General features: G+C 44.2%; 2 protein-coding genes across 2 annotated transcripts in view; both read right to left on the reverse strand.

Annotated features, from left to right (window-relative positions):
* Positions 1 to 487: 487 nt before the first annotated feature.
* Positions 488 to 19,369, reverse strand: cilp2 (cartilage intermediate layer protein 2). Its single transcript, XM_056415235.1, has 10 exons — positions 19,201 to 19,369; positions 13,712 to 13,789; positions 12,965 to 13,234; positions 12,679 to 12,861; positions 11,238 to 11,393; positions 10,334 to 10,651; positions 9,758 to 9,866; positions 8,927 to 9,084; positions 4,778 to 7,204; positions 488 to 4,341 (listed from the first exon to the last, which is right to left on the reverse strand). The coding sequence occupies exons 1-9, from the start codon at positions 19,262 to 19,264 to the stop codon at positions 4,788 to 4,790; spliced, it is 3,753 nt and encodes a 1,250-aa protein (XP_056271210.1). The 5' UTR covers positions 19,265 to 19,369; the 3' UTR covers positions 488 to 4,341; positions 4,778 to 4,787.
* Positions 19,370 to 22,945: 3,576 nt separating this feature from the next.
* Positions 22,946 to 25,646, reverse strand: part of yjefn3 (YjeF N-terminal domain containing 3) — a 40,259-nt gene continuing 37,558 nt past the window's right edge. The window contains exons 4-6 of the mRNA XM_056415244.1: positions 25,043 to 25,156; positions 23,934 to 24,084; positions 22,946 to 23,681 (exon numbers count right to left, since the gene is read on the reverse strand). Coding sequence (XP_056271219.1) covers positions 23,485 to 23,681; positions 23,934 to 24,084; positions 25,043 to 25,156 — 462 coding nt within the window. The 3' untranslated portion in view covers positions 22,946 to 23,484. The remainder of the gene's footprint in view (positions 23,682 to 23,933; positions 24,085 to 25,042; positions 25,157 to 25,646) is intronic.

The raw sequence follows: 25,646 nt of genomic DNA on the forward strand, positions 1-25,646 counted from the left end.
AAACACAACTCGGAAAAAATAATATGAATCAGAAGTTTACACAAAATCATTTATTTACAATTTCTTTTTCGTACATCAATTAGTAGATTTAATACAACACACAATACACATGAAAACATAAAAGAGAAACGAGATTGGCGACGCCATGCAATAGTTGAGCGTTTACAGAGTATTATCAGTATTATCATTCACGTCATTATTTTACTGACGGGTTAGGAAGTCTTCCTGGAGGATAGTTGCAAATATGAAACTCTAGAAAGTTGTGGGAAAAAGGACCTCTCTGGACTGTACAGAAGAGAAAATGGATGAATCTGATCGTGCTTCAGTTATGAGAAATTGTTGGTGGTTTTTGGTGAATTAAGAGTTTTTACAGCCTAAAGTTAAAAATTAAATGCCTTAAAGTCTCTGACTAAGAGGCAAAGTGTGGTAAAGTATTTTAAAGCAATTGTTGGTTTCAAAACTCATTACAAAAATCAATCCAAGCCAGTTGACATCATCGGAATCTACCTGGCACCAAAAAAACGAAGAATAATTGTTCTAATAACGAAGCTTTACTTGGAATGGATAACTGAAATATAATTTCCGTCGCTCACTAATGAACACGATATCTTGTTAAACCCGTTGACTCCGGTGAAGTCCAGGACATCCAGGCCAAGACTCCTCTTTTCTGTTCGCTGCATTGTCTATAGAACGATTATCAGAGTTGAGAGACGACGTCGACTCATAACTAATAACGACAAGCTTATTTTAAACCATCACAAAGCTCAAGATTGCATTTTGGCTCGTTCCGCCCGCTCTGCTCTCCAAACGGATTTATTTACCTCCATCCATGCTAAAAGCCTCTCACGAACGCGATCGGTCAATACGACTCGGACTATAAACCACACAAGACAGAACGCTTCAGATGCCAAACCCACCGTGTCCCATTGCCAACAGATTCCTCATTTATGGAGATTATCTCATCTGTTCAACAAGTTGTGCTAAGCCACCAGCGGGGTTTCCAGTCGTTTATGCTAAGCTAAGCGGCTGCTGGCTGCGACCTCATACTCGATGAACTCTCGATGAGAGTGCTACCGATCGTCTTGTCTGACGCTCTGCAAGCAAAGCCCCACAATGTCAAACTTTTCCTTTTTAAAAGGTGTAAAACGGATTTCCACGAAGCGCCGCGAAGCCGTGTGCATAGTATTGGCAGCGAGCGATCCCCCCCCCCAGTGAGATGAAACGGTTGCTGTACTTCTACCGCCAGTTCAACGAGAAAAACATTCAAGCTCAAACTCCCCTTCCTTTGATTCCGAAGACTTTAGAGACGTGCTCTTAAGTCATCAAAGCCAAACTTCTCACGGTTTCCTTAATCTCCTTTTGAACTTCCCCCAGAAGACGGAGTAACTATCTGGAGAGCGCCGCTCACTTTCCAATGCGAAGCCTCACATGATGGTTTACAATACTTACACCTATTGTTGTTACCTTGTCCTCCAGACCCTTCTGATAACTTCTCACCGTCAATGAGCCAATTCTCCCGTCAAAGCTTTATCCTCTACCAAAAAAAACCCATCAACACTGCATTTTTCCATGTGCAACCACTTTTGAAGAGCCTGAGATTCGGTAAGTGATGGACCGGGAGGCCAAAGCCCACAAATATGTTCCCTACCTTCTTTTTTTCTACTTTACCAAACAGTTCCCCAAAAATGATGAAATCCATCACTTGATAATCTCGCTCTTAGTTCTCTTGATGTCTTTGCTCCAGTTGCTCTCCAGCTGTTGGGCCTCCTCAGCTGACCTCACACACCCACTGTATTGGTCCAGGAATTATCTCTTCTAACACCTGGACTCAATCATCAGCTTTTTCTTCTTCTTCTTCTTCTTCTTTTTTTCCCCCCCAACAGGGTGGATGCTATACGTCTGCTACACGGAGATGTTTGTTGTGATCTGGATATCTGAACTGGTGATCTGTGAGCAGCCCACAGGCCTGTGATTAGAGAGGTCTGATAATCGCGATGGTATCGCCCTGTATTACTGGTTTTCTTGGGTGTGCAGCTCCGATTACATAATGGAAAAAAAAAGTAGGGTTTTTTCTTTCTCAATGTGGAGCCAAGTACAACTGTTGGGTTGCGGTTCTCTTTCGGTGGTCCACCATGGGAACTTTAGGAGGCAATGATTCTACGTTCCTGTTTGAATTGTGCCATGAATTACACAGATCTGTCCATTTAAATTCTGCAGGTCGGGAAAGGAGCAATTGGTCATAAGATTGTGCAGTTTTCTTGGATAAAAACAGTATAAATATCCAAACGATGCCCGTGTGTTCACTGAGCAGTTTAACACAATTTCTCCATGACTACCTGCAACTTTGTACAATTAGATTTTCAAATTGACGAACGTAATCTGTTCTACCGTTAGCTTGCGTACAAAATATGGCCCCCATGGGTTTCACCAGATGAGGCTGGTCATTTTTTATACACACAACTTCACATTGGCAACTTTTAAGCACACCTTTTAAACAATAAATCTGTGGCACATTGGGAATAACAAATGTAATCAGACTTAAATGGAGTTGCGTGTGCAGTTGGCCATTGTAATGGAGAATTTGTTTGACCACCATCCCCCTTGTGCCCGGTTTATTGTTGATGACTCAACTTCATCCTGTGTGTCTTGGACACAAACTTGTTTGGCTGTTTGTGAAAGTCAGGGTCAAACTGTTTTAATAGTTCTCAAGAGGATGAGTCATTTATTTTCTAATTAACAGCAGACTTATATTTACTCCTACGCCTCTCCTGGTTCCTCGGTGGACCGCGGCCCCCCTTACTGTACATGATTTTGGATTAGTTCAGCTTGAGGAGCTCTTCCCGGGGGTCTGTAAATCCTCATTTTGCAGATAAACAAGTTTAGCACTTTTATCAGAGGAAGGTTTCTTCTAATCACCTACATCAATTAAAATAGCCTACTATTTGTTATCTGTCTATTAATCTGTCTTTATATCTCTAGTATTAAGATGTACATTTTAAATTGACTTTCGGTGACAGTAGAAATTCTGAAAACGTGGCCAATAAATTCACAGGCGTGTTACTTTTTTTAAATTGTCACTCTCATGTGTCAGATCATACAGTGGGTTGTGTTGATGAAGAGAAGGTTCCGCTGAGAGTTTTAACTCCCTCGAACAAGATTGCTCTCTGGAGTAAAAATTGTAAAAAGAAGAAGAAGGAGAAAATCAACTGAGTCATGCAGCAAAGTATGAAACGATTAATAGACTCTTGGCAGTTCAGAAAGTTGAAGAATGATTACATACGTAGGAGTTAAATGATGTTTCCTGTGCAAGGTCTCATACGAGACACTATCTACCGCGCGTACTGAACGAGCTGTTGCTTTGTTCCCCGGCAGAACTTTTTATTTATTAGTTGGTTACATGCTGATCTTCAAGAATTCTTAAGTTAAATTATATAGTTATTGCACTTCAAGATACAAAGGCAGCTCTCAAGCACATTACCCAACAAAAACAAAGCTGGACCCTGAAGCAGTCTGCGAAAGGTCTTCTGAGAACGTGAGATATTTTGGGAATATTAACTTTTTATTAAGAAATGTTTCTCTGGTGTGGCCAATTTCGAATATGCCGAGGACAGAAGGGAATTGTGTCATATGTCTCAATCAGCCACTGGCGAGATCCACGCTCGTCTTGGCGGAGGCCCTGGTCTAGCACATTAACTAGGTGTGAAAGGATGTTTGGCAAAATTCACAGACGGCAATGTGGCACGCAAATGAAAAAACATTAAGAAGCATGACGGAAGACATCCTCTATTCCCTGGGTGGCAAGCCTCGCCCGCTGTCTCTTTTGGTGGCGAATATGTCCCAGTTTGTACAAAAACAAGTTTTATTTTTATTTTTGACCTAGAAGAAAAGTTCAGTGGAAAGCAACGGCTAATTATGAAGTGTTTGGGGCCTGGCGTAGTATTTTATAGTTTATAAATGTTTGTTTTTTGAAAAGACGTCTGCAAAAAAGGAATAACAAGTGGAAAGTGGAATGCCACAGATCAGAACTATAAAAGTTACATTCTCAAACGTCAAGTCAGTCTTTTCGTACATTAAATGAGACCAAAGCTAATTATGTGAATGCCAGTCACCGTGCTACACACAGTCAAATAATGCATGTCTTTTCAGAGAAGGAAGACATTTATCTACCAAACCCTTCAAGTAAGTATAATGAATATCTTCAACCACTCATTATTTTTGCTGAATTGCTGTCTGCCTCTGTTTGATGGTTTCCATAGTCAAGAGGGAGTTCAAACTCATCATCAGACGAGGCCACTTTTACTTCCCTGATTCGACGGCATAATATCAGTCTTGGCGGAAGAGCTAGAAATGGAAAGGAAAGTGCATTTAAATCATTCCGACATTACTCTCAATGGAAAGAGACCTTAACCCTTGTGTTGCCTTAGGGTCATTTTGACCCGAATCAATATTACACCCTCCCCCCGCCGTTGGGTCATTTTGACCCGATTCAATGGTTCACCCTCCTGTTACCTTTATATTTACTAACATATTTTACCCTTTGGGTTCAATTTGACGCCAGCAATTAAAACCTCCAGAAAATTATTAGAATTAATATTGTTTTCCAAGTTTAAGTGTGAGGCACTTTATGTTTGTTTGTTGACTACCGAAAGAACACCGACATTAAACATTGAATGGGGTCAAATTAATCCTAAGGCGGGGGGAGGGTGTAATATTGATTCGGGTCAAAATGACCCTAAGGCAACACAAGGGTTAAACGATCTTAATTAAAGCGACCCACCTTGGAACATCTATTGCCGCTGCTGTGTGCGCATGGACACTCTTCTTCTGGTTGTAGAGGTGGTTCTGCGATTCTGGGTCCTGCCCTGCTGCTTTGACGGATAGGCCACTATCCGGGTGGGTAATCTCTGCGCCTGCATACCGTCCGACTCCCTCATGCTCCTCCCCATCTGTGCCAGAGTCTGAGACGGGTTGTTCTGCAGGCGTTGGAAAAGGCTTTCTCTGCTAATTTTCCTCTCTGGACAGCTGAAGGTCAGCGCCACTCCAGAGTCTGTCTTCATCTCCCTGGAGAAACCATCCGAGGTGCCGTCAAAGCAGCGGCCAATAGCGATCTCCTTGGCCACCCTGGGGTTCTGGTCTGTGACTGTGTAGATGCCATAGTTGTGTCCCAAAGGATCTACGGGGGCCAGCATGCTGAACCCATGGGTGTCGTTGTTTGGAGCAACCGGTGGATGCTTGATGAGGTACTCCTGGAGGAGGCTGTTGGTTTTGGTCATGCGACAGTTCGCCTGTGGAAGCACTGAGATGATAGATCGGTCCACCTCAGCTTGATCAAACAACATACCGCTGCATTTGAACTCCAAACAGGCCGCTGAGGTGTTGGCTTCTCGCATGTCCCGGGTGCTGCGGATGTCTCTTATGCCATAAAGTTTACCTTTCGTTTCTCGGTGTGTTCCCCCGAAATTCCTCGACCTGACCATCACTTCCTTCTGTCCATGGATCTTGACCTTGATGAAGCATGCTCTGAACTCTTGGGGGTTGGGCCACCAGGAGAGGTAGTCGCCCATCCAGGTCGTCAAATCGGTCTCTTTGAAGCTAACAACATTGTATTCATACTTGTCCTTTTCCACTCTGAAGAATCTGAAATGATTCGCATCAGTAGGGGCATTTTCACAACTTAATCCATTCTGATACGCATATATTGGCCCATTCGACTCATCAAAATTATTTTGATTTGGCTTCGCCAAGTTCATTTTGAAGGCCGTTTTCTTCAGAGCCGGATCGTCGTGGTCTGAGCGCTGGTAATTTATTTTATCCAGGTATGGCTGGGACACACCAATGATGTTTGGATTCATCTTGGGGGCGGAGGGAGCTGCCTCCAGTTCTTCCCCACCCATTATTGCTGTGACATAAGCTGTGTAAGCATCGGGCCTTTGGGCATCACAGAAAGCCGGTAAACAAGCCCCGTTGGGCCCAGTTATGACGCTGTCGAAGCGGCCCCATGCCCTAGGGTTGGAGGAAAATCCAGGTTCCGGTTCTAAATTTATCAAGCTGATCACAACGCCCTCCAGCTGTTCACTAGATAGGAACTTGTCGTTCATGTAGGCACGGACTTTGACGTAGCAGCGTCTGTTTTCAGGCACGTCCAGATTAAAGAGCCTACGCTCTCTGATCTCCATGTTGCCTATGAGGAATGTGCGTTCCTCTCGTTTGCTCCGCCCATGACCGCCGGAAGTCGTCGCGGTGTAGGAGAAGTTGCTCTCCTCTTCCCATACCCCCGTGTCCGGGTTCAGAGACCACAGTTTCATTTTGGGAATGTGTTCCGGCATTTTGACATGCTGCGTGTCGAGAAGAACTTGAACAGTTCCAGCTCCGAGTATCTCCTTGTTGGTCTCATCTCTGAAGTCCACAGAGAACATGCCATAGGTCCTCAAAGGGAGCATGTTGCCCTCACCGTCCACAAAGTTGAGATCGCCAGGTGCCGCGGCCGCCGTGGTGATGTTTCTGGGGTCAATGAATGTGACGCTGGCTTTCACAGTTCCCTTGTAGATGTCTCCATTGTCCTTGTGGAAGGAGTTGGGAGGAATCAACAACTGACCAATGGGGTCTTCGCCATCAATTTCCCCGAGGTTAATAGAGTTGGTTTCTGCGGCATTTATGTCAATTGGTTTCTTCTTTCTCATCACCTTCACATCGTGGTAGACGGACCCGCCTCTCTTATCGAGGATGAACACTTTGGGAGTGTCAAGAAACTTCTCAGTGGGGTCAACAAAATTGACCACTAATCTCTGCGTATCAGGTGGAATTTGCAAGGTGAAGCCTCCTTGGTACCCGGTGGTGCCCACCCTCTCTTTACCGATGTAGATGTGCCCAAAACGCAGAGGATCACCATTGTCAACTGTGAACACTCTGCCGCGAACAAGCACAGTGGGCTGCAAACACTTCTGACAGCTGCACTGAGTCACAGCCCGGATCGGGAGGATGTAGCTCCCGCAATCGATGTCTCGACTCTCCATGTCTTTGACCCCGCAGCAGAACCCGGCTTCGTCTCTGCAGCGCATATCGAAGTCCAGGGAGCCGGCGCATTTGTTGTGAAGGCAGCGGCCGGTGTTGTAGTGCATGGAGTCAGTCCCGGGTTGAACGCAGTCCATCGGCAGTCTGATGAGGTGCATCTCGGGGGTGGAGTTGCACGTTGGCTTTCCTTTGGCTGTGAAGAAGACGATAATAAGAGGACATTATGCCGGTGTTGACACAACGCATATCACAAATCTAATCTTTTTGTCATCTGATGTACATAAAACATGAACGGCTATTTCTCAGTGCAAAACGATGCACATACTTGCCATGTTAAAGTTGTACGTTCTCTAAGATTTTTAAAGCCTGTCAAATCAGTTTGATTTATTAATTATGAAAATCACAGGGTACTTGATGAATGTATAGTGGAATACGACATGTGTATCGTGAATAAATTGGAACCTGCCAATTGGGTATTTGAAAGATATTATTTCTGCCTTTTTCACACACACATCATTTAGTCACACGCACACATCTGGCCTGAAAGTATCTGTGAGTGGTCAAGTTGAGCGGTGCATGAAAAGGGAATCCAACATAAAGTTGAACAGGACATTTATTTACCAACCATCCAGAAGGGAGTTGGAAAGAAATAATTAGCTTTCACCTCGATATTGGCAGAATAATGAACGCGCATGATATCACGAGTTGATTTTGAGTTTCATAGTCAAGTCCTTGTTAAGCTCCCAATCTCCCAAGTAAGTCAATGATTGCAGACACATGGAACAGTGCGATTCGTATGCAATTATGTAACTCTTCTGTCTCTGTGGTTAAAACATGTTTTTATGGGGAAATTCAACTTAAACTTCTGCATAATGTAAAAGAGTGTTCCATCCTGCTCTGAGGTGCAGGTGTTGGCCTGCACACATGGGAGCGCTTCCTGCCGTAATGACTCTTGGAGTAGAGGGATTTGTCTGCGGCCTGGGATGAATTACTTTAGAGAAACCCCGTTCCTTAACCTGAGTCTTTGCAAACAAGCGCCCTGAAGATGATAAACAACGCGGGTAGTAGCTCGCCCACGCGGACGTGGAACTGCAGACTCATCATCCACTCACAGGAGGAAAAAAAGCTGGATTTATTGACAAGCTTGGATTTTGCCTCGACACCGAGTGTTGTGTGTTGGTGTGTGTGTGCAAGGATGTTTTACAGTTTCCAAAGTCCAGTCATCTCACAGAATAAAACATCCCGGGTTAGGAAGTCGTAGATTCAACCAATGTCAACATAATAAAATACCTACTCCGAGCGCAGCCCCGATATTTCGTATTTTCCTTTTCTCTCTCAATGACAGACGTTCTATCAACGGACTCTTTTTTCCCCTTCACTCTTAAATGATAGGGCACTGCGGTTTGGTTTGAATCCTCTTTTATGCGCGGACACGGCTCACGGACGACGCGGCCCTCGCATTGCTCTTTAAAGTGTAGACGCGAGCTCGGAGGCAGCTGCTTTTTATCCCGGTAAAATAAAGTGTGGTTGTTAGCTCTTTTTTTTGGTCAGCGGTTTTTACTCAAGTGCCGTGTGTAGAACTTTAACTCAACCCGTCATTGTCCAACTGCAACTGGGATGACAGACACCCTGAGCTGTAATCCCCCTGTGCCGCTATATCATCACAGTTAATTATTCTCTTTCCGGGCTGATGATGATGAATTACAGTTTTACATTACATCACTGACGCAGGAGGGAGCTTTGGTGTCGTTTTTGACAACGGTAACAAATTAGACCAAATAAAAAAACACTTTTCTCAGCAGACTTATGGCCGTTTACTCGAACGAGCGGATTTAAGTGGTGAATACTGGCTGATTTTAACGGGTTTATGCCTAAGTGGAAACAATTGCTTTTAGTAAGAGATCCAAAGTGTTACCGATGACAGTGAGGAGGGCTGGAGAGGACTTGATGCTGCCCGCGGAGCTGCTGGTCTTGCAGTAGTACTGCCCGGACTGCTCCGGCTTCAGGCTCCACAGGACCAGGTCCTCTTCGTACTTGTACAGCTTCCTGTCCAGAAGAGTCCCATTGTGGTACCTTTGAAGAAGAGTTACAGAAATGAATGAGAGGGACTTTTTTTCTTCTTTTTTTTAAACTAATTTGTTGGTAGATTTATACAACAATAAGTTTAAAAAAAGAGTTGGTTCAGTTAATTCTAATAATGAGATTTGAAATTTGAAGCGGCACCGATTAATAATGTAAATTAAACATGAACGCTGATTGGTGAACATTAAAGTTTGGAGAATACATAAAGTTGATGACACAGTCACTCAAATTCACAAACAAGGTTTTTTTATTTGTTTTTTAGCAATAAACTGTTAATCAATCAAGTGATACCACTTCAGAGATCCTGTAACATTAACAAAAATGTACTACTTTCCCAAGTTTTTGGCCTCTTGTCTATGTTGGGAGTGTAAAAAAGTGTCTAAAATGTAAATAAGAGACCATACAAGTAAACAGAAACTATATCTGCTTTTGGCAATGCACAACTTGGTGCTAGAGCCGATGAGTCAAACGTCTCTCAGAGGAGGAAAAACCTCCGAGTCAGCTTCCTTCAGCTCATCGTTCTGCTTCACCGCTTTGCTTCAGTCTCACTGCTCTCATCGAGGTTGTTTTCCAGCTGCAGCGGGCCGATGATTTCAGCCCCCCCCCCCCCCCCCCAAAAGGCTTTTAGAAACCTTATTATTTCCCGATATGTAACAGTAATCACCAGTAGTATTTGTCAGGTGTCGGTGACCCCGTTGCCTTGCAGCACATCATCACTCGTCCTCCCTCGTAACGCACTTTGTCCTCCGGGTGTTTCACGATGTACGGCTTCTCTGCGGAAAGAGGAAAAGACTGTTATGAATGCTGCTGCAGAGGCTTTGAGACCTCATAAAACGCACTTTATCCTCACAAAGATCCCTGTGCTTATGAAACATTATTGTTTCGGGGGGGGGGGGGGGGGATTACTTTTTCAAAAGCACAGGGTTATTTTTTCATTTGGTTTCCATGCAACCAAACAAGTAAGTGAACCAGACAATAGGGAAATCTGACAATAGGCTTTGACAATTTCCTGTTTTATAACTCCTGCGAATATGATTTTCTGGCCTTGGAGAATGATAATGAAGGAAATCAAGAAAACTCTTTGTTGAAAATGGAAGTAGTCCCTTTCAGAAGAAAAATAACATCTTCATTTAATGCTGAATCGTACTTGCGTTGTTTGGTTTGATTGAAGGTCACAACAAATCAATAAATAATGTGTCTTTTTTTTTAATCACGGGAAATCTTTCGCATTAGCACTCACCGGCTGATCTGAGGACAGCTCGTAACCATGACGACCCTGTGCCGTTGCTGACGGCGGAGACGGTGATGGGGGCAAACTTCTCCTTCCTGATGGCGATCGAGGTGGAGCTTAAGGAGCAGATTCCCGTGATCCTGAACTGACCTTTGGCGTCTGTGAGGGCGCGGATCACCTTGGGCTCCCTGTCCAGCGCCACCCGGGCGTTTGCCACGGGAACGCCGGTCACGCCGAGGACCTCGCCGCGCAGCACGTGGTCGTCACACGTGCACCGGCTGCAGTCCTCGCTGGGGCGACCCTCGCTGCACACCAGCTGACATTTGGCTGTCGGGCGAAAAGACAGAGACATGAGCACACACACACACACATACATATATACTACCGTTCAGAAGTTTGGGGTCACCCAGACAATTTTGTGTTTTCCATGAAAACTCACACTTTTATTTATCAAATAAATTGCAAAATGAAAAGAAAATATAGTCAAGACATTGACAAGGTTAGAAATAATAATTTTTATTGTAAATATTAATGTTGTTCTTCTTGTGGCTCAAAGGAAGGCCAGTTTTATAGCTTCTCTCACCAGCGTAACTGTTTTCAGCTGCGCTCACATAAAAAGGGTTTTCAAGGGTTTTCTACCCCTCCGTTAGTCTTCAAAGGCGATAACACAATGAACTCTGGAGATGGGCCTCTATACACCTATGAAGAGACTTCATTAAACACCAGAGAATAGTCATTTACCACATTAACTATGTAGAGAGAGTATTTATGATTAATGTTATCTTCATTGATAAAAACAGTGCTTTACTTTGAAAAACAAGGACATTTCTAAGTGACCCAAAACTTTTGAACGGTAGTGTATACATAAAGGTAGATGTCACAATATTAACGGCGTGGTTCCGGCTCACGGTACCTGGACACGGACTCCTCCCACACTTCTGTCTTTCCGCCGGCCGCCCGGTGCACTGAACGGTCCCTGAACTCCTCGCACAGGTCCTCCTCCTAATCCTGCGACCGCCACCACAGGTCGCCGAACACGACCCCCACCGACCCCACGGGCCCCACTTGGCTGATCCGGAAGACAAGAATGATGTGAGTAATACATTCTTATTTTCCGTTTTAAATTCAATAACTCCATGATTCAAACTTTAAACAAAGTGGTCTGATAAGAGTCGTTAACTTTTTGTGTATCGGGCATAATTATCAGTTGTTACACGGTGCAATTTATACAGTATTGTGGGCATGAAAACTACAACAACGCTGATTACGTTGCTGCAATTGAAAGAGCGTTTATTCACAAGAAGCTCAATCAAGAACAGTAGGGTCTGCTCTCGAGGGCGCCGGAATAAATCAGACTGAAGAAACCGGCACGTCAGCCTTTTGAATGTCAGAATCAATAGCAAAACTTAGTTTTTACATAATAATTATACATAAAAGGAAAAATATATTCCTGATTAAATGTTATTCCCCTTTAAGAATATTTTATTCAGATTGATATTCATCCCACAGTACAGAATACTTCCTGTACTGTACACAGCAATCTTTTATCCACTATTGTGTTAACACATGAAGCATAGACTTCTATACAACCAGAGGAGTCGCCCCCTGGTGGTCAGGAGAGAGAATGCAGCAAAAAAGTATAAAAATAATGAAAAGTACAAAAGTAATGAAAAAGTACAAAAGTAATAAAAAAGTACAAAAGTAATGAAGAGTACAAAAGTAATGAAAAGTACAAAAGGAATGAAAAAGTAAAAAAGTAATAAAAAAGTACAAAAGTAATAAAAAGTAATAAAAGTACAAAAGTAATAAAAGTACAAAAGTAATGAAAAAGTACAAAAGTAATGAAAAAGTAATAAAAAGTATAAAAGTAATAAATAAATAAAATATAATAATACAAAGTTAAAAAGTTATAAAAAAATTATAAAAAGTTACAAAGTTTTACAAAAGTTATAAAGTTATAAAAAAGTTATTAAAAAGTTTAAAAGTTATAAAAAAGTTACAGTTATAAAAAAGTTACAGTTATAAAAAGTTATAAAAAGTTAAGTTATAAAAAAGTTAAAAGGTTATTAAAAAGTTATAAAAAAGTTAAAAAGTTCTAACCCATCCCACAGTACAGAATACTTCCTGTACAGTACACAGCAATCTTTCATCCACTATTGTGTTAACACATGAAGCATAGACTTCTATACAACCAGAGGAGTCGCCCCCCTGGTGGTCAGCAGAGAGAAAGCAGCTTTAACATATGAAGCATAGACTTCTATACAACCAGAGGAGTCGCCCCCTGGTGGTCAGGAGAGAGAATGCAGCGATTCATTACAAAAGGTAAAGTTCTGGTAAATCTCGAAGACTCTCACCGGCACACGGCGGGTTGGAGCACTCCCTCCTCTCCGAGTGGTGGCCGATGCACGCCGGCACCAGCAGCAGAGGCATGGGCTGCGTGTTCACACACTTCCTCTGGCGCACCTGGATGCCCACGTCGTTACACACCGCGGTGGAACAGGGACCCCACTCTCTCCAATTAGTCCAGTAGCTCTGCACTAAACACACACACACACACATTGAAGGAAAGAGTGAGGGCATCCTGAGCAAAGCTGCCATGAAGAAGGAACTAAGTGGAGTGTGACGGCCCTGAGCCGCTACCTGGGGGGCACTGGAAGCGGACGTGGTAGTTGGAGCAGACGCGGCCCCGGGGCTGCTCGTTGTTGACGCACCAGAAGCCCTTCTCCAGACTGGAGTGGACCACTTCCCCGGTGTCTGCCGGCGCCACCCAGTCGGTGGTGCGGGCCTCCATGGCGATGGGCCGAGCGCAGACCCTCTCCCTGTAATAGAAGCGGATGGCCTCCAGGCGCTCGTAGTCTCCGTTCCCTCCGGGATGATCGATGTTGAACCAAGACGTCCACTCCGTCACGTCTGGGGGGGGAAAGAAAAACAATTCTCAGGATCCAAAAATAATTTGGTTTGGAGCTGATTCTTTACATGTAATGGGCACATGGGTCAGAACCACGAAGAAGTGAGAGGGAGGGGAACAGAAGGGATGGGTTACACACTTTAAGAGGAGGTCTGCTACCGCCATTTGACTTCAAACGCCCCCAACGGAGCGTTGCCTCGTCCAGGTTGTTTCCCCCCACGCCTTGACTGATGGGGGAATATCGTCACTTTTTTTTTTTAAAGCTCCGAAACCCGAGCGCTTCCTCGGGATTCAGAACAATAGAATGAGCGAGGAACAAAGCGATTGTTTCTTTTGTTTCCCGAAGTAATGCAGCCCTCTGATTGGGTTGTTTTGGTGATGGGACAACAATCTGGACTGAGTCTAAACTTCCAATAACCACATTCCTGTTTTAAACAACCAGCCCTGAACACCTCCATCTCCCCGGATGAAGTTCGTACCTGTTGTCTGGGTGTCGGTGAGGGTGTTGGGGGCGACTCTCCTGGTCCGGTCCGACTGGCTCCTGGTCCTCACAGGTCCTGCAAACCATCAACAGCACGTCAGCTACTCAGTGGAATCCTACAGTTTACACCATGAAGCTACAATAATACAGTTAGTCATAAACTTGGAGATGCGTTTTGTTTCAATTAAGTTATACAAGTTGATTAACGAATAATATTTGTTTGTTTGGACTTCATAATCTGAGTTAAAACAACCATGATACATAAAAACAAATTGTTTATCTTGTCAAACATAGAATTTCACACATTTTTAACTCATAGTTTCAAGTTAAGATCATTTCAACTCTATTCGTTGTTTCTACTTTATTTAATATTTTGACTTATAATGGCAAGTTTGCTAGTTTCCTTAAACTTCACACTGAGTCAAAAACATTTGTTGTTACATTCTTCTAGATGGATTTTCCATTAATGCTGATCCTGGAGACGCGGTTCTATAAAGATATGAAAGATGTGGAAGATGGAACGAAACATTAAAGAAGCTCAACGCCAAACAGGGTTGTTGACTGTCCATGTTTTTAAAATCAGTATCCAGGTTCCTCCAATGTATTACGACACGGAGAGAAGAATAGAAGGAGGAGGGAAGGGGAGGAAGAGAAGAGTCTAATTTACTATTTCAAAATAATATTGCCATCATTTTGGTTTAATTTAGTTTCCCATAACGCTCATCTATTACTCCCATGCTTCACATGTCCTCTTCATGAAAAGCATGTCAAAAAATAAAAATAAACCTCCGCCGCTGGAAGTAGTCCACTGGTTTTTCTCTCCATAGTGTCAATATGTTACAGTTTTACTTCCCTCACACCCCAAAGTGTCTCTCCACTTCCTGTTTGCATTGTCACTCAGACTTTAAGGTTCCAGGGTCATTTATTGCCGTTATGCAACACGGGGATGCATACGATTTATTTCTATCGTTATTTGCAGCACAAGGTGCGTGAGCAGGAGTTCCCTGGGAAGATGAGATGGCCGACATCTTCATCTTCAATAATTAAACATTTGAGCCCCATGCTGTGAACACAGAGTCCACCTCCTCCGTATAGACAATGACAACAGGTGGAGGAATAGAGAAGAAAATAAGTTCACATAACTTATTGTGATGTCATGTTTGAGTGTATTTTCAAAGTTAATGAGTTAATTTTCATCACACTCACAATCTGAGCACATGAAGGCTCTTCTAATTACACACCTTTCCTCTGTCTCTTTATGTTTTTATTCTCTCCATTATGTTCCCCCTCTCTTCATTGTATTCAAACAAAAAACGTATAAACAACTACAAACATAAATATTGTTGCTTCTCCATTTGTTTTTGTCTTTCTTCTCTTCAACGCTTTCATTCTTCGAATTCCTCCTCCTCCTCTCCATCCATCGTCTCCCCCATGCTCTTTATCGTACGTCTTTCCATCCTTCATTTCATATTGCCCTCCTCCTCTTCCTCTTCCACTCTTCCCTTCTCCTCTCCATCCATCAACAAGCAGCTGCTGTTGAGAACGGTAATCAAGCTCCAGCTGTGACGGATCGGAGCGCGCAGTCGTCTGTCCACCAGAGAGCTTCACTTTAACTCGCTCCATCACCTCGCACACACACACGCACACACACACACACGCACACACACACACATGCATGCATTTGCTGTCAGTTTATTTTGTCACCTTAAAGATAATAATGTATGCTCACGGATGATGATGTTGTTTTGTTGTTGTTAAAAAAAAGAGAAAGTCAGCTGTTTGCTTAACATTTAAACTTTGAGTTTCACTTGGGCCTGGATGTGTGTGTGTGTGTGTGTGTGTGTGTGTGTAATAGGTGAAAGCAGTAAGCGCTTTTGTTTCGCAGGGCCTCCCAGCACCGAGGCCGGTATCGATCCCAGTCCCCACTGGTTTTACGGCTCACACCGACTCTTTATAGTCCGGCCAGCACATTTCTTACAAACACTTTCAAATAGATTCAGCAAAGGAGGATCGCCGCTCGCCGCTCCACGGAACGTTTCGCCGTTCGGCTCCTGGTTATCATTTCAAGATGTTGGACGAGGGAAAAAAAAGAAAGTTTTATGAGGTGATTAATGTTGTTTTTTTTAAGTTAAAAGAGGAAACTTGTGAACGTGAAGCCGGTTCCCTGAGTGGTGTCTTAACACTTTATGAATTTTTAAAAGCTGGAGATTTTATTTGGGGCGCCGCTTCATACGGCTGGCATGTGAGTGAATTCACCTCATGAGCCATTTATGATTTCCTCAATAATCCACCTTAAACACTTCATCTTGTTTGTCCTCATCCGTGCGGGTTTGGGTCGGTGCTCTGGCGACACAGCTCTCGCTACAGTTTTTAAAAACTTTCCACGGAATACGTTTTATAAATACATTTTAATGACGTGAGCGCGCTTCAGCGAAGGTTTGGTTTTGGGTCTCGTCGCGAACACGACTCGGTCGGGTTCAAACGAAACATCGTGATTCGGGTTTCGTTTTGAAGCGAGTGCCCCTAAAACCGGAATACTTTCAAGTAAAAAAAAAATTCCACGACAGTATGACGAGAGCAAATCAGGAAGTCAGGTGTGAGGAGGAGGTCGGTGTGGTTTAGGAGAACAGGTCCAGGAAGAATTTGACTTTATGTTATGTTGCGGGTCAAATTGACTCGTTTTAAAGTTTGAAAATCTAGGAAAAATATTTGTAATTACTTTTTCTGTATAAAACGTTTTCTGCTTACCTTATTTAGTGTAATCAACATAAAAAACATAATTTCAAAAAATCATGTATTTTTTGTTATTATACCACTTTATTTCGTGGTTTATTCCCTTCATTTTACGACCTCACCTCTGAACAAATGCAATGTTCAATGTGTCCGTATAGTTTGCAGAAATGTACAATGGCAAAAACACCTCCTGGCCACTGGGCTGCACTTTAGAGAGAGAGTTTTCTGTCTTGGCCAGAATCTCATGAACAAGCTGCTGAGGAGGAGAAGAAGAAGAGGGGGAACATAAAGGATTTCATGGAGTCAGATTAGAGCGCCACGGTTAAGCCTGATGGATGCTGGCGGAGGGACGGGGCTTAAATAGAATGGCTCGGCACTGTTTACGGTATCCCAGATCCTTACAAGGATTTTAACCCCCCCCCCCTCCCTCCCTCCCCCCTCTCCAGGTTACGTAACTTTGAGAACCAGGTTTTACAGTATTTGGCGTTGAAGTGGGCTCATGAATCTGGTGATGTGACTGTATGTATGTTTGTTTGGGCGTGTGCATGAGATGATGTGGTCATATGGAAGCTGTGTGTGCGTTTGGCTAGATCCTCCACTGAGGTGTGTGTGTTGTTGACGAGTTTGCTTTTCCTCTCTGCATCTATCTCTCTCTCTTTTCTCCCAACAAACCCAAAGCCTGAATCCTAAAAACATCTGTCGCTCGTTAAAATTGGCAATTTGTCCCCCCCGACATTAACTAATGATGCAAATCAACTCGACAAAAAGGTAAAACAAAGGCGTTGTGCGCTCGAGCGATTTCTCCTCGACGCTATTTTAGAAAAAACCCGACTGGGCCGCTTTGAACTATTCCCGCATTAAAAATGTCCTCGTGTGAACCTGTGCACAGGTCCGGAGCCAGGAGCTGGAAATAGCTCAAATGAAAGAGGCTGATTAGTCCTGCAATAAATAACATATTGGCCCACTCACACATAAATATTAGGAAAGATAAGCTCGTTATTAATGGGAATTTTCCGCATTTCCCCCTTTGATCCACCGTAATTCCTGTCTGAGTCAGTCAGGTCAGTCGTGTTTGAAGCAGGCAGTGGTCAACATCTGGAGAACTCGCCCCGGGCTGCTCACGTTCGCCCCCTAGCTGTGCAACGAGAGAGAGAGAGAGAGAGAGAGAGAGAGAGAGAGAGAGAGAGAGAGAGAGAGAGAGAGAGAGAGAGAGAGAGAGAGAGGACGGTTTGGATGTCCTCTGGTTTGAAGGAGAAAAAAAAGGCTCGGAGCTGGAAGCTTACGCTAAAGAGGTGGCGATGCCACGGCGGGCAGCTGCCCATCTCCAAATAGGAAAACAGAACATAAATATGGAAGTTATTGGGCGCGTGGAGGGAGAAATGGGGGGGGGGATTTGTGAAGGAATTCCTGAGGGAGGTAGAATAGAAATAAAAAAAGGGGGGAACAGATGAAGACACATCTACAGATGGAGACATTACTTAAGTAGCGGACTGGGGTGGAAGGAGAGGAGAGGGGGGGGGTGGGGGGCGATAAAAACAAAACAAAAAGGATAAAAGGAAAGAGCGACGTGCCGGCCAGGTTTACAGGGGAAGAGTGGGCTGTAAAGTCACTTCACCTGTGCCCTTTCCCCCCCCACCTGTCCTTATACATATATATAAATATATATATATGTATTCCATTTCCTCATTTAGCATGAACCCAGCAGGGGGCCGAGCGGCTCGCCTGATTGGCGATCATCGCTTCTTGTTTCCACGGTGACAGGGTTAATATCTTTTCGGGGAGAGACGAGGACGACGCGCCGCAGAAAGACGTTTCTGCGGCGCGTCACGTCTTTACAATACAATCCGCTTTTTTTTTTTAGGTTCCGGCCTTCATTCTTCACCTGTTCCCGAGTCCCCGTCGGTCCGTTTGACCGTCTTCCTTCAGACGCGGACGAGAGCGGCGGGCGCTCAAAGGGTTGTGATTATCAGGGAGAGCAGAGAGCATCATGGGAGCTGGCAGGTCGCAGCGAAAATATATTAAATCAATTGTGGAATCAATTGAGAGAGTTTTAATTGGCCCTTTGTGAGGTCATAAAGGTCATAACACCTCCGTGGGGCAGTTTGTCTTTCTTTTTATCATTTTTAATATTTATCCTGCTATTTGGAAACTTTTAAATCACATGTATGTATGATGAGAGTGTAACCGGAGTCAAATTCCATGAGGACATGTCGGTGGCCAATAAAGCCGAGAATTCACAAGTTGTTGCGCAACCAGGACCTTCAGTCACCTTCCCCTCTGGGACCTCCTCCTCGATCACCTCGGTGCGGTTGATTGAAATGAGCTGCTTATATTAACGAGAGCGATTAAGAACTACAGATGCAGTCTATAAAATAACACACAGACACACACACACACAATGACAAATGCACACCCTTATCACATGAGCTCACCACCAGAGTGCTGCCGCTCTGGGAAATACTGTCAACTAGGAAAACCCGACAGTCGTGTTAGCCGTGCGTGTGCGTGTGTGTGTGTGTGTGTGTGTGTGTCAGCAGTCGTACACACGGCCTTCTGTCCGCCGTCATTTACTGAGAATGACGGCGGAGATAAAACTCTGAACCCCATCCATGTTCCACTTGGTTTTCTTTTGCAGGAATCTCTACATTTACACATATTTTACTGTAAAAGATAATTTAAAAGTGTTTTTTTGGCGTCCATATTATTATTTATTTTTTTTAGCATAAATAACATTTAATGTTCAGTTACACTTACCTTGGCCCAGAGCCGCTGAAGCCAGGACAGACAGCAGGATTGCCACCTTATATATTTCCAACATGGTGCCACACCGTCGGTCTTCGCAGGGGTTTGATGCTTTTCTCTGATCCTACTACAGACTGGACATGCTATTAATAAAAAATAAAAATGTTCAATAAAGTGTTGATTCTTCAGACGGAGCTGAGAGGTGTGAGTGATGATGCTGCTCCTTCCTCCTTTTGACTTGAGTTGCTGGGAGTTGGAGACGGGAGCTTTTAAAAAAGAAGGAGCGCACCAATCCAGCCCCTCGGCGCTCGCCATTGGCCACTGAAAAGTAACATCTGGGTCCCCCAGATCATCTTCCAAAAATAGGTGAGGGTTTGGTGGGGGTGGAGAGAGAGGGGGACGGAGAGAGAGAGAGAGGGAGAGAGAGGGATGGTGTGTGTGTGTGTGTGTGTGTTTGGGGTTGAAAGGTGTTTTCTTGTAATATTTTCATATTTCTTTGATGTGTCATCCTCTTTTTGTTTTTATCCACAGGGCAGGTGTGTGTGTGTGTGTGTGTGTGTGTGTGTGTGTGTGTGTGTGTGTGTGTGTGTGTGTGTGTGTGTGTGTGTGTGTGTGTGTGTGTGTGTGTGTGTGTGTGTGTGTGTGTGTGCTTTGTTATTTTATTGCGGTTTATTTAAACGTTTCCGATTAAAGGAAATTGGTTTTAAAATGTCATCGGTGGTACCGGCTCCAGGCTCTAGGTTCACTATTTATTCCCGTGTTGAAAAAAAAAGGAGGAAGCACGTTGTAATAGTCTCACTCTTGTCAACACAAATCTCTGTCTCACTCTTTTTCTTTTTTCTTTCTTTCTCTATTTGTTCTTTTATCTCCACCAGACAGAACCAGATGCTGCTCGGCCTCTGGTTCGACTTCTGGTTCAGTTTTGTAACTCTTTTTTTTTTTAACGGTCTCTGATTGCGGGGGCGATGCTGCGCCAGAGAGTGGAAGTGGCGTCATATGGCACGACGTACAAACGCTCCCCCGGACGCCGACACGAGAGGCGCTCACGAGGCGCAGAGCGCCCGGCGCCGCTGACACGCCTCCACCGTTACAATTCAGCGACTTTAGGATTGGAAAATTATTTTTTAAATCACTTTCATTAAGATCAAAAGGTTTTATTCGACTCTTTCACCAATTTCTCTAGGTTAAAAATTTGAAATATATATTTTTTTATATACGTTTAAATATCTACATATATTCACATGAGTCGGGTGGGACAACAATGGAGTAAAGTTCAAGATATTAAAGTGATACTTCAATGATGGAAAGTATAACGAAGAACAGATAATGTACACTTGTGAGGTATTAATACTTTACTTGAGTTTTATATGTTGTACTTATTCATTTTTACATCGTTTCATTTCATAATTATTATCACAAAGAAAAGTCCCAAAACACAAAAATATGTCGCAGAACTTTTATTTCTTCTTTCCTCTCTTAATTATTAGCTCCGGACTCCTGATGTATCATGGCCAAATATATCACAGGGCACTTTTACTTAGAATTCATACTTTTTACTTATGTTTTTGTATTTGTATAACATTCTTCCACCATAGTTTTTTTTGTGCACATTTTTAAGTATTGTTCTGCTATTTTTTTGCTTTTTTTGCTATTTCTTAGCTATTTTTTTGCTATTTTTAGCTGTTGGACATATTTTTTAATCATGCCATTAAAATGTGCTAATAATCAACCGAAATTAAAAAAATCATACAAAACCAGGCTCCTTTTGGACAGACGTCTTTCTCAAACCCGTAGAACTAAAAATAAATCATAAATAGGATCACTTTAAACTCACACCTGTAATGTGTGACCCTTTCCTTAAGTTTTCTGCATTAATATCTGTGTTTATTTCCCTTTAGAATGACGTGTTAGCCCACCGGCTATCGGGACATACCTGTCCTGATAGAAATAACCATTACATTAAAAAATATATAGTACTTTCAGGATATAATATGATGTGAAATATTCAAATGTTTTATTTTGTCTTTTATAGTTCCCACAAAGAAAGAGCCTAGATTTAAGAAAATTGCCCTGTGTGTTGTACAATGGAAGCACGATATTCATATTAAAACCTTCTGCCTCGCTCCACTAAATCTTCCGTGAGACGCTCTCCGTCTCTCACGACATGTGCCGCTGTCACATGTGATCGTTCAATTCCGCACGCCGCGCCGATGACGCCTCGATCCCGTCGCTCGGCGTTTCACGGGCGAGGAGAACATCGGGCGACAAGTCCTCGTTTCCCCGTTGGACGGGCATGAAAGGCGGGGAATCCTCCGAGCGCTCACACACACACACACACACACACGCATTTCTACAACCCTTCGTCATTTTTGCCTCTGACAGATTTAATACCACCGGATCGAAATTCCTTTTTACTGACTTTTTTCCCTCCACGCTCGCTCGCACGTGTTCATCCACGCATTAGCGTTCAGGAGAAGCTCCTAAGAAGCGTTTGTACGATCTCGCATGACCTCATCCGCAAACACGCGGACGTCTCTCTGAGTCATTCTCCTCGCAGCCCAGTGACGAGCTGATTACGGACCCCATCACACCTGTTCATGGCTCCCATTAGTAAATCAGATCCAGTTGGGAACCAGTAAACAGAAGTGATGCGCTCACCCAGGAAGCTCACGACTCACCGCATGTGCAACGTGAGCTCGTCCCTCAACTCGGGGGAAAGAGATCACGCTTTATTGTTATCATGACGACTAAAGTTACGCGGCGTCGTGGGAATAAGGCCCTTAATTTACGGTAGTTTGACGAAGACCCGCCCTACTCGGCCTGTGATTGGCTGCTACCCGTTGGCAACTGTCTTGCTGATGAAGAAGATCTTTGGAAGGTTGGTGAGGTCATGATTTCAACTCACAGGTGTGACGCTTATGAAAGGAAAGGGCTCTCATATATATAAAAACAATGTCTCCTCATTATGGGAAAGAAATATATCTTCTTTTAGATTAAATATTCGTTGTAGATTTAAATGTTGATGTCTCGTGATCAAAGTTAACGTGAACCTTGTTATTACGGCACATTAACAACAAGAACAGTAAAAAATTGCACCCCTGCTTTAAAGCTACCATAATCTAGTTTTGGGGGGGGGGGGGGGGGGCACGAGAACCATCTGAAGCATATCTTTGTCTCCATATAAATATTTGTTGGTGACCATGTTAGCAACCAGTTGCCTAGACCAGTGGTTCTCAAATGGCGGCACTCCAGGGGTTACATGGAAGAAAAAATCTAAAATGTAGATTTAAAATTAGCAGCAATTAAAAAATAAATCGAAAATAAACATTTAATAAATATTCAATAAAATATAAGTGTAAAATACTAAACTGAATTTGATATATTCTATATATCAAATCAGACCCTGGTGGCTGAGCACTGTGTATAATGTTTTTTTTTACAACAACTGGCCCGCTTTCATTTGGACTCAAGTTCGATGTCCGCTCTGCTTTTATCTCTGTTTTGGTCTCCACCTGGACCAATAGATGGTATTTCATCCACTATATTTTGAGGCTCCCCGATGTTCTCCGGCTTAGTTGCTGACTTTTTCCGTCTGCCGTTTATTGTGGAGCAGGTCATGGACATTTGGGGTTTATTGGACCCTTTCTCACTAAAACATCTGCCCGTGTCTGCAGGACACGCGGTTAAAAAAAGGCTAAAAGGTGAAGTTATAGTCTTATCATGTTATATGCAATACAAAACACCACAAACTGAATCCTTTAAGATTTTTGGTCTTCTTTTTTATTTTTTATTGGACAACAAAAACTGCCTGGGCCTTTTGTAACAGCGGATGCAGCAACTGAAGCTCGAGAGCGACGCAGACGTGAAGGCCGGCCACAAGAAAAACAGCAAAAACGGTCAAAACAGAAAATTCAAAATCGCCGACCTACACGGCGCCTCATCTCAGCAGAAAGTTAAAACGAAAAAAGCATCCGGAACATAAACATTAAAAAAAAAATTTCGAAGGAGATCAAAAGGAATCAGTAAACAGTGTAATGCTTACATACAGCTTTTACAAAAAACTCATGCCACTGCCTTAAAGGACTCAAACCACAGCTTCTAAATATTACCCTTCTATTGTAGCTCCACGGCACATTCGGCTAACGTGTAGTAGCCTGATCTACACAACGGAGCGGTTACACATTAAATCACATTAACGATCTATAGAAAATACAAAACAAGAGAAGGGATCGAACCGCACGCTTCTTATTTTTATATATTTTTTTGGAGTGTGGTCACTCTGACTTTTCCCATGTGTTACAATTCCAGGAGACAGTCTGTGCCGGGGTAGTCCGGGAGGTTAAGCTCGTATTTCTTCTGGATGTCGTAGGGCAGGAAGCGTCCGGCCAAGAAATGCTTCCCCGAGAAACCTCTGGCGCACTTCTTCGGTGCCGTGAGCGAGATGAGGACCTCCGGGTTGATGCCGTCCTCGCTCGCTCCTTCTACGTTCCAACCTGAGGAAGAAGGAGGAAGAGGAGGAGGAGAGGAATTTAGGGCGAGGAGAGGATTGTGATCATTTCACACCCAGCAGGTGGTGTATTTCGGGGTATGATGAGCTCACACTGGGCCGACTGCAGAGTAAGATTTATCCTCCACGTGTGCCTCCAGACCTTTTTGGAAAACTCCTGCCTGGGAGCCAAGACTCCTAGGGAGCTGCCTGGAGGCCTATTTATCAAGTTCTGAGCCCGGTCGGCGGGATCGCTCACCTGAGGGCACGTCCACGCTGGCGATGGGGATCTTGATCTGCTTCAGGGTCATCAGGATACCGGGGTAGGGCTCTTTGATGTTGGCCCAGTCCGCGTCCGGACCCAGCATGGCATCGATCACCAGATTGTAGGCGTCGTTTATGAGCTGCACCTGAACAGATTGGACCGCAGCATGATGAGGGGGTGGGGGGGGGGGGGGTGAGTATCAGGAAAAGGGAGTCATGTAATCTGGAAAGTAGATGTTTCATTTTTATTTTTTAGAAAGGGTCACAAACCCGAAATGATTTGCGTTACCTTTTTTTTAAACGATCTAATCCGACGGCGTAATTTAAAGCCGTCCGGAGGATGCGGGTCGTACCAGGAGCAATTTTGTTACATATCGGGTGATATCTTACGTTCATTTTTTTTAGTGGGATTGTCCAGAAAGCACGAGGGATCTGTTCAAGCAACACACCGTCTTTGTGAGGTGTATTAAAGGGTTGTGGTTTGGGTTTTAAAAAAGTATGTTTGTACTTCCGATCAGTGAAAGTCCTGTGTTTGTTTGACCCGCCCTTTTCCCGCCATCCTCCTTCCCGCCATCCTCCTTCCCGCCATCCTCCCTCCCGCCATCCTCCCTTCCGCCATCCTCCTTCCCGCCATCTTCCTTCCCGCCTTCCTCCCACCCGCCATCCTCCCTCCCGCCATCCTCCCTTCCGCCATCCTCCTTCCCGCCATCTTCCTTCCCGCCATCCTCCCTCCCGCCATCCTCCCTTCCGCCATCCTCCTTCCCGCCATCTTCCTTCCCGCCTTCCTCCCTCCCGCCATCCTCCCTTCCGCCCTCCTTCTTCCCACCATCCTCCCACCCGCCATCCTCCCTTCCGCCATCTTCCTTCCCGCCATCCTCCTTCCCGCCTTCCTCCTTCCCGCCATCCTCCTTCCCGCCATCTTCCTTCCCGCCATCCTCCTTCCCGCCATCCTCCTTCCCGCCTCTCTAAAAAGTTGAGCTACCCCGTTAGCCGAAGCAGGCCAATCAGCGCGTGGCTTCATAATCTAAACGATATATCGCGCGTGCGCTGCTGAGTCGGTCGCGCGTGACATCACCGGACATGTGTAAAGAAAAGGCCGCTGACCTCTGTGGGGAGATAGGAGAGGGAGGGGATGTCCATCTTCTCACACTGAACCGTGAAGTCCTGGTGGAGACTCTGAGAGGAGCGCTGAGGGTGGTAGATGGTGGGCTCATATTCCTGTGAGTAACAACAGAGAAAGGGGGGGGGGGGGAAAGGTTACTCACTATTGACAGTCTGCGTTTCCTGCCAACATTCACAATGTGTTTGATACATTTGTCCTCCAGTTCCCGACGAGTGAAAATACCGAAGCCCACCGGTCAGACGCTGTCGTTTTTCTACCGTCTGGCTCCTGAATGAATACTTCCCGTATAAACTGGGAGCTGAGAGGAGTAGAAATCCAGACCGCCGCCAGTCTGAAGGGCCTGTGATGCTCATCAGGAAGCACCTGTGACCTTTGACCTTGACATGGTCTCAAAAATAAATCCTGAAACCTAGGCATCCTTGTCACCAGTGTGTTTGATCATGTAACGGGGGTCATCTCTTTTCTCAAAAACATAGTCCTTGTTAAATATCTACGTCACGGCCTTTTAAAGGGCCAGTACACCCAATTTATTTGTCGAGCAAAATTTACTTGAGGTGAATAAACTCGGCTGCAGGGAAGAAGAAG

The sequence above is a fragment of the Pseudoliparis swirei genome, chromosome 5 (genome assembly GCF_029220125.1).
Source record: "Pseudoliparis swirei isolate HS2019 ecotype Mariana Trench chromosome 5, NWPU_hadal_v1, whole genome shotgun sequence".
Classification (NCBI taxonomy): Eukaryota; Metazoa; Chordata; class Actinopteri; order Perciformes; family Liparidae; genus Pseudoliparis; species Pseudoliparis swirei.